This window comes from Branchiostoma floridae, chromosome 8, assembly GCF_000003815.2.
Source record: "Branchiostoma floridae strain S238N-H82 chromosome 8, Bfl_VNyyK, whole genome shotgun sequence".
NCBI lineage: Eukaryota > Metazoa > Chordata > Leptocardii > Amphioxiformes > Branchiostomatidae > Branchiostoma > Branchiostoma floridae.
In genome coordinates this window covers 11471412-11479006 of record NC_049986.1, presented here as the reverse complement: position 1 = coordinate 11479006, position 7595 = coordinate 11471412, and the positions used below count along the sequence as shown (strand labels likewise).

The following is a 7595-nucleotide window of genomic DNA, read 5'->3' as shown; positions in this document are numbered from 1 at the left end:
AAAAAACGTTAAAAAACAGCCGGAGCCTAACCTCTGCTTGGAGAGTAGGCAATATGACGTTGTCTAAGATATACGTGATTTGCTACACATTCTTGGCCAACTTCCTACTAAATTGCTTTAAATTCCACCCCGTATTGAGAACACTTCAGCACACTGCCAATGCTAGGTTCAAAACGGCTGCCCGCGTGACAATGGAGACGACTAGCGGTTTGTGCAATTATTGCAGTATGTTGATGGCTGTTTTGCTGCAATGATAATTTTGGTCACTAGTCGACGCTTTAGAACCGTTCAGAATTCGAGCGTTTTTGCAATACGTGTACGGTGTCATGTAAATGTATACATTACTCATTGCGTTAACAAATATTTTTTCACAGCCTATGTTGTTTCCCCTCCAATAGATATTTCTCCATGCTACCTGGCAAAACAGGTGGTCACATCCTACACACACACACACACACACACACACACACACACACACACACACACACACACACACACACACACACACACACACACACACACACACACACACACACACACACACACAGGCAAACACACACACACAGGCAAACACACGCACTCACTGTCCTTAATGTATGTCACTCAAGCTCCAGTATTTGTCATGAAATGTTTGGTTTCAATGACTATTTTTTGTCATTTCCTTTAGGATTGCCTCTCAGTTGGTGAAGAATGAAGAGAAAGGTATCAAGAGAAGGAAGGAGGAGAGTTTATTTTCAACAGCTACCTCCACATGGGCTGATTCTTGTGTGAATAACAAACACTTAAAACAGAGAAATATCATTGACAATAAGACCTGCATTCCCCAGGACCAGAATATTTATCTTTCACACGTTGTCTCTGTACAGGCAATGACCTCTGATATTCTTTAATTTCACACAGTCCCTGAATGTTGACTACCAGGGTATAATTTTCCTATACTACAGGTTGGCAACATAACATTATACAACTCAGATATTGCTAATCATTTTGCAAGGTGATCTGCAATAATTTCTGGTCATGATTTACAGGAGAAAGGCTGTAATTTCTTATCACCACAAAGATTTTCTCTTCTGTGCTTTACAAACAATCATCAAGCCATTGAAAGATTATGTCTCATGTTGTTGTTTCCTTAAAACTTGTCATTCAGTGCGGACTTTAACAATCAATTGTCTGCCATTCTAAAACAATGACACACTGGTACATTTCAATCTCCTTAGAGTTTTAAAGTCTTCACAGACTTATTCTTTCCCCAAAACTCCCCATCACTGCGTATAATCTTGTTCAAAACTTGACTGTCTTTACTACCAATTCCTGCAAGCAATGATAAGTACATCTCTCAGAAGTTTTTCCAGTCCTGGTGTGATTGTGACAGTGCCAAGAAAACAAGTCCTAGTATTATGCATGAATGATCTGCAATTTAATAGTGAGCAAATGTTTTGAAGTGATGCTCAGCACAAAAATTTGCGAAAGTCACAGGGATTTGGTGTTAACGTATTGGACCCTTTCCAAAATGTATGAAAAGAGATAGAATGTTGTCTGTGGAAGAAAAGTCATTCTCTTAAAATGGAGCATCTACATCTCCCATCTCCACATACACAGTCTTGACCTGAGTGTAGTACTCTACAGTAACTAGCCCGTTCTCCCTGCCCAGGCCGGACTTCTTAAATCCGCCGAACGGCACGGCCACGTCAATGATGTTGAAGTTGTTGATGTAACATGTCCCAGCCTGCATCTGGGCGATCACGCGGTGAGCTCTCGTCAAGTCACTGGGCCAGGAGAGAGGATAAGAAATGATTGATTAAAGCAAGGAGGTTAAATAAAAAATGATTAAATCAAGAAAGTTAAAATCATGATTTTAACCTCGTTGATTAAATGTTGAAATGTAAATGTAACTCTTTAACTTTTACATGCATTGATTCTATACATGCATTTGAGAATTGTCATTTCATGTACTTATGGGGAAATATATGAAACATTGTTCAACTGTTACATTTTTTTAACAGAATGAGTAACAATTTTAACACTACAAAAGCAAACATACATATATCTTGGATTACATGGTCAAATAAAAATGAGTTTGTAACATTTAATTTTTGAAGATGGCTCTGTAAAATGAGAAATGAGAAAAAGTATGGCAGTATATAATGATGACTTAATCATCAGTCAGTCAGTAAGTATAAATCTGATAGAAAGTGCATAGAACTGACCTATGCAAGAGCTGATTAGTGAATAACATGCAGCAAGTACATGTAGTAAGCCATTTTTGGCAACACCTCAGGGGGTATGCCAACACCACTCACTTTGTAAAAACTCCCCCCGCGAGTCCAAACTCTGTGTTGTTTGCCCTCTGTACGACCTCCTCCTCCGTGTCGAACCCCAGGATGGAGACCACGGGGCCAAACACCTCCTCCCGCACCACGGTCATGTTGTCGTGGCAGTTGGTGAGAACACAGGGCGAGATGTAGCAACCCTTCAGCCTGGGGTCATCCGGGGTCACCAACTCACCTCCACAGGCTACTACTGCACCCTGGGTACAGGACAGGTGCAGAATGTACAGCTTTACTATTCCAACTTAATATTCCTCTCATTTGGACTTTAAAACAACACAAACATATACTTAAAATAATGCATAATACTTATTACTATCATTCTGTACGTGCATGATGATGGTTAGTTATTCAATGATACAACAAAGATGAGACATAATGATCCTGTTAATGGAACTTGTTGTATCAAAAGGTAAAGTTTAATATGTTTACATTCTGATTGCTGTCAACAATTTGTATTGTTTACTAACAAAACTGAGACCCAAACCTCAGGCATCAAAATAATAATTACAACTAAAACTTTCATCCCACCTCCTTCTTGGCTCCATCCAGGTAGGTCATGACCTTGTCTGCCTGGTCCTGGTGAATCATGGCGCCCACGCGCGTGTCGTCATCCATGGGGTCACCGACCTTCATCCTCCCGGTGCGCTCCACCAGCTTGGCCAGGAACTGGTCCATCACCGAGTTCTCCACAAACACACGGGTCGCGTTGGAACACACCTGCAGGGGAGGGTTGAACCATTGAGATCAAGATACAGTACAAGCCAGTTAATTGCACAACAAATTACCACACACTTGTGTTAATTGCATGGGGTCTCCAAATCCCAAACCGGTGCGGTCCAGCTGGATAACTTTGCATTGTTGCACCACCTAAATAATTACATGAAATACACTGGCAAATGGGGTATGCAATAAAGCGGCTTCTACTGTACAGGGTAGTCTGACATAGAACATGTCTGTCACACAGGCAATTGTGTCATCTAGGAACATCAGCACAGGTCAGACTACACCTGAAGATGTGGTGAAGAGGGACATTTTATGATTAGGAACATTTGGATGGTCATAAATGATCACAAATGTAACAAAGACAGCATAGAATATCAAGATATGGGTCAGAACATACCTTTTAGTGATATCAAAATAATAGAAGGAAAGCTTACAGATGAATATCTTTAGAAAACTGTCATAGAATTAAACAGTTACAAATAGATAGATGTGCAAAGATCAATACATGAAGCAGCACAAAATGCACCTTTTTATTATTTCATACTTCAGTGCATAATTCAGCAGTAAAAAGGCATTTCACAGAAATAGATTTTAAAAAACAGTAGTATTGTTTCCTAAGTTATAGTCCTTGAACTAAAGAAATGTTGAATTAAGAAAAGTCCAACCCAACCTCTCCCTGAGACAGGAAGTTGCCCAGCATGGCCCCGCCCACAGCGTTGTCCAGGTTAGCATCAGCAAACACGATGAGAGGAGACTTCCCTCCCAGTTCTAACGTCACCGTCTTAATGCCACCTGCTGCAGCTGCCATCACCTGCAACAGGTCATTACAGGTGTCAACAATGACATATGATATGTAAGAAGAAAATGGATTTTTAACACAGCAACAATCATGAGTAAGCTTTAACCATATGCTTTTGTATAATCACATATGAAAGGAAACAATAGGTTAAGTACATGTAAATACACTTACAATATGTAAGAAAAAAGGGATTTTTAACATAGCAACAATCATGACTTAACTGTCAAACCATATGTTTTCATATAATCACATATGAAATGAAACAACAGCTTTACGTATTTTCTTTCAAGAAAGATTACAAATGTACACAATATCAAATATTTCTATGACCTGAAAGACTAATAGCTTTACCTTGTATCATATGTACACGTAGCTATAGATTCTTATGACTTTTATCAATATTTTTTCAAGCATACTGTTTCACTAATGACAAATGCAACTTCTTAGTTTCATTGTATACTTCAAAGACATTAAATTGCACACAGCAAAATAACTGAGGAAGTTGACTGAAGGCTATCAACATTACCTTTGAGCCTGTGGGCACACTGCCAGTGAAGGAGACCTTGGCTACATCAGGATGTTCACACAGCAGTGTCCCCGTCTCCCCTGCACCCTGTACTACATTATAGCAGCCATGGGGCAGTCCTGCCTCTGTGTACACCTCTCCTAACATCACTGCTGTGATGGGGGTGAACTGGGATGGCTTGAAAACAAACCTGTGACATAGATGTTTAGATAGTTTTGTAATACATGTATAATGTTACATTTGTAATGTCAACTCTCATGATTCCATCTCCCTCAAGACCAGAACATGAATAAAATGGTGTTATTGAGGCCTTGTGAAGAATGTGTTGAACTCAAGGATATCTGAAGTGTACAGGACTACTGATGCTGCATTTCAGTAGAATTAATCTTTATCTTGTACATCTTTAAAAGTAGACCAACTTTTGTTATGTAATTGTTTTTAATTGAAGGATTTAAGTCATGAACAATTTTACTGCAATGATGAAATGTGCCCCTAAAATTCTAAACACTTAGTGATAACACTTGGGTGATATTGTATTCATAAGAATGTGTTTTTCCTAGAACTTTAAAGACTACCATATACACTGTAGGTGTTCAGCCAAATGTGTTTAGAGATCTTTCTTTTAAGAAAGCTTAAAAGCATAATGGATGTAGGTAAGACACTAGTAAGGGTACATATATGAACTAGATGATGTAAATCTTACGTATTGCCACATGCCAGTGCCGGCGCTGACTTCCACCCTGCCATCTGTATAGGATAGTTCCATGCCCCTATCCCGGCACACACACCCAGGGGCTCTTTCTTGGTGTAGGCAAACGAACCATTGGCAAGGGGAACATGTTGACCTGTGGTGGGTGGGAAAGTTAAGGTGGTATCTCACTGCACTTGGGGAACCGATACGGCACTGCGGGGTTCGAAATATTACTCACCGAATTTCAGAGATAAAAAAAATTTCCTTAGGTTTTGAGTATTTTGTGGTCTTCTAAGTCATACTTCTACTTATTACGCAATACTTAACTATGAAAAATCGGCGAAAATAACACAACAGCGCCACAGTGAACAAACCTTGCAGTGCCACACCGGTGCCCCAAGTGCAGTGAGATACCACCTTACGTGATATGACACTACTTAACAAATCAGATAATTCCCATGAGAAATTGCAAAGCCTTAAAGGCATACGGCAACCATGTAATAATTCCTTAGTCTTTTCCATAAACAGCTGCATAGGTGATGGTACTCCTCTATGCAAAGCCTCCATTGTGGCCTATACATTCTCTTAATCAGAGCATTACCTGCAGCCTATACATTATACCTTGGGGACACTCTCACTCTGATAAACCAGGCCGAGGTTTCCACTTTTGTGGGCGTGGCCTCTCACCAGCTGTTAGCCAATCAGAGAATTGTCTTTTACCATAAGAAATCACAGGCAATTTTCTGATTGGATGAAAGCTGGTCAGATGCCAAATCAACAAAAGTAGCTTGATTTAGCAAAGCCTCCCCAAGCTAAAGGTGTATTGTATAGGCTGCAGGTAAGGATCTGATTAAGAGAATGTGTAGGCCACAATGTGCAGGAGAATGTCCATCAACTATGCAGCTGTTTATGATTTCTGCCTAGGAGAATATCTGATAAATGTAACTTATGGAATCTTAAAAAGACAGACAGGAAACATCAGCACACCTGCGATTGTAGGAGCTAGCCCAGAGAAGTACTCAATAGCATCTATAGCTGTCCAGATGTCCATCCTGGCCTCGTAGATCGGCTTCCCCGTATCCCTGGTCTCCCAGTACGCAAACTCCTCCTGTCTGTCCTTGATGATCTGTGCTGCCCTCTGCATGATCCGGCCCCTCTGCAGGCCTGTCAGCTGACTCCACTCGGTAAAGGCCTCCTTGGCAGACTGGACAGCTCTGTTCACCTCGTCAGGGCCGGATGTCTCTAGCTCGATCAGTAGATCTCCTATAGATGGAAAAGGAGCAGTGTACAATCATCACATGTCATCTGCAACTCCTGATTGTCTTAGTATATTTAGCTTTAAACAACGTTTTGACAAGAAATACTGATTGTATGCCCAACGAAACTTATCAGCCTGACATTTAATTTTGCGTAGCTTTAGAAAATTCTAAACAGAGGGGCCACAGTTGGAGAAAGAATAAGCCATTTTCAGGCTAGACACCAATACTTTTACTCTTGCATATGATTGTCAATTGCTTGCAAAAAAAGCAACAAATAAACTAAAACCTGGCTTTTTAGGAGGGTGGGATTTCAATATGAATATCCTGATAAAAAAAACCCTTTTCTTCCTTTTTTCAAGGATATCAAATCTGAAAGCAAAAAAAAAAAATCTTCAATTTGTCATCTCACCTGTCGCAGGTTCCAACACCTTCATGACCTGTGTGGGGTCAGGGTTCAGAGGTGATACCCTTTCTCCATTGATGTAGTTGAAGTGCAGCGGGAGTTTCCCATTACTGACTGTAGAACACACACCCCTCCTGCCAACAACCTGGACACCCCTCAGAACTACCTGCTGGAGCCACATGGTTTCTTCCTAAAAAAATGAGATATATAAAGTTCAAAATGCTCTTAAATGTAAGAAAACATCAATATAATGAATAGTATTATGTCGAGGAAATTGTGATTGTGAAATTGATAATGGATTTATGTTGAGACAAGAGTGAAGAGTACTATGGAAGTAAAAAATTGGAGGGAAAAGCAATCATGATCAAGCCTCCTCCGGCCTCCTTGACATGATCAAAAGCAACCCTTAACAACTCCTTAAATTTTGATCACGTAAGTTGGACTATGAAGTAGTTTAACGACCAGAACTTGGAAGTTCATTTAAATAGAAAATGTGTCAAAAGCAAGAGTCAACGGGTCTCAATCTTGGCAAGGAGGTCAAAGATCTCAATTTGGTCTGATTTGGATTTGTAGGTCTTAACTGTAACGTTACCCTCCCCACATACATAGTAAGTAAACTATCGTTACTTTTACTTCACAACTGTTGTCGCTGGTTACAAAAAGGAAGTGATGATAACGAAATCCAGCGTTAAGTGCTGTCTAAGGAAGAAGTTTACCCACCAATTGTCCACAGCTATCGACAAGGTTTACAAACAAACTTTTACAGGCATGCCACAGCTGACGAACGGTGATGGGAAGGTCACAGGTCACAGATCACAGTTTGTTAGAATGTGCCACTTTTCTTCATTGAGCCCTCAATGTGAT

General features: G+C 40.2%; 1 protein-coding gene across 1 annotated transcript; it reads right to left on the bottom strand.

Moving 5' to 3' along the window:
• Positions 1-870: 870 nt before the first annotated feature.
• On the bottom strand, positions 871-7527 carry LOC118422089 (4-trimethylaminobutyraldehyde dehydrogenase-like). Its single transcript, XM_035829629.1, has 9 exons — positions 7452-7527; positions 6738-6921; positions 6057-6332; positions 5082-5223; positions 4379-4568; positions 3724-3864; positions 2859-3047; positions 2301-2527; positions 871-1766 (listed from the first exon to the last, which is right to left on the bottom strand). The coding sequence occupies exons 2-9, from the start codon at positions 6910-6912 to the stop codon at positions 1559-1561; spliced, it is 1548 nt and encodes a 515-aa protein (XP_035685522.1). The 5' UTR covers positions 6913-6921; positions 7452-7527; the 3' UTR covers positions 871-1558.
• Between the last annotated feature and the right edge of the window lie 68 nt (positions 7528-7595).

Coding starts and splice junctions, on each gene's coding strand:
- LOC118422089 (XM_035829629.1), bottom strand. CDS start 6,912: ATGTGGCTCCAGCAGGTAGTTCTGAGGGGTGTCCAGGTTGTTGGCAGG. Junction 6,333..6,737: donor GGTGTTGGAACCTGCGACAG/GTGAGATGACAA, acceptor TTCCATCTATAG/GAGATCTACTGATCGAGCTA. Junction 5,224..6,056: donor GCTAGCTCCTACAATCGCAG/GTGTGCTGATGT, acceptor CACCCACCACAG/GTCAACATGTTCCCCTTGCC.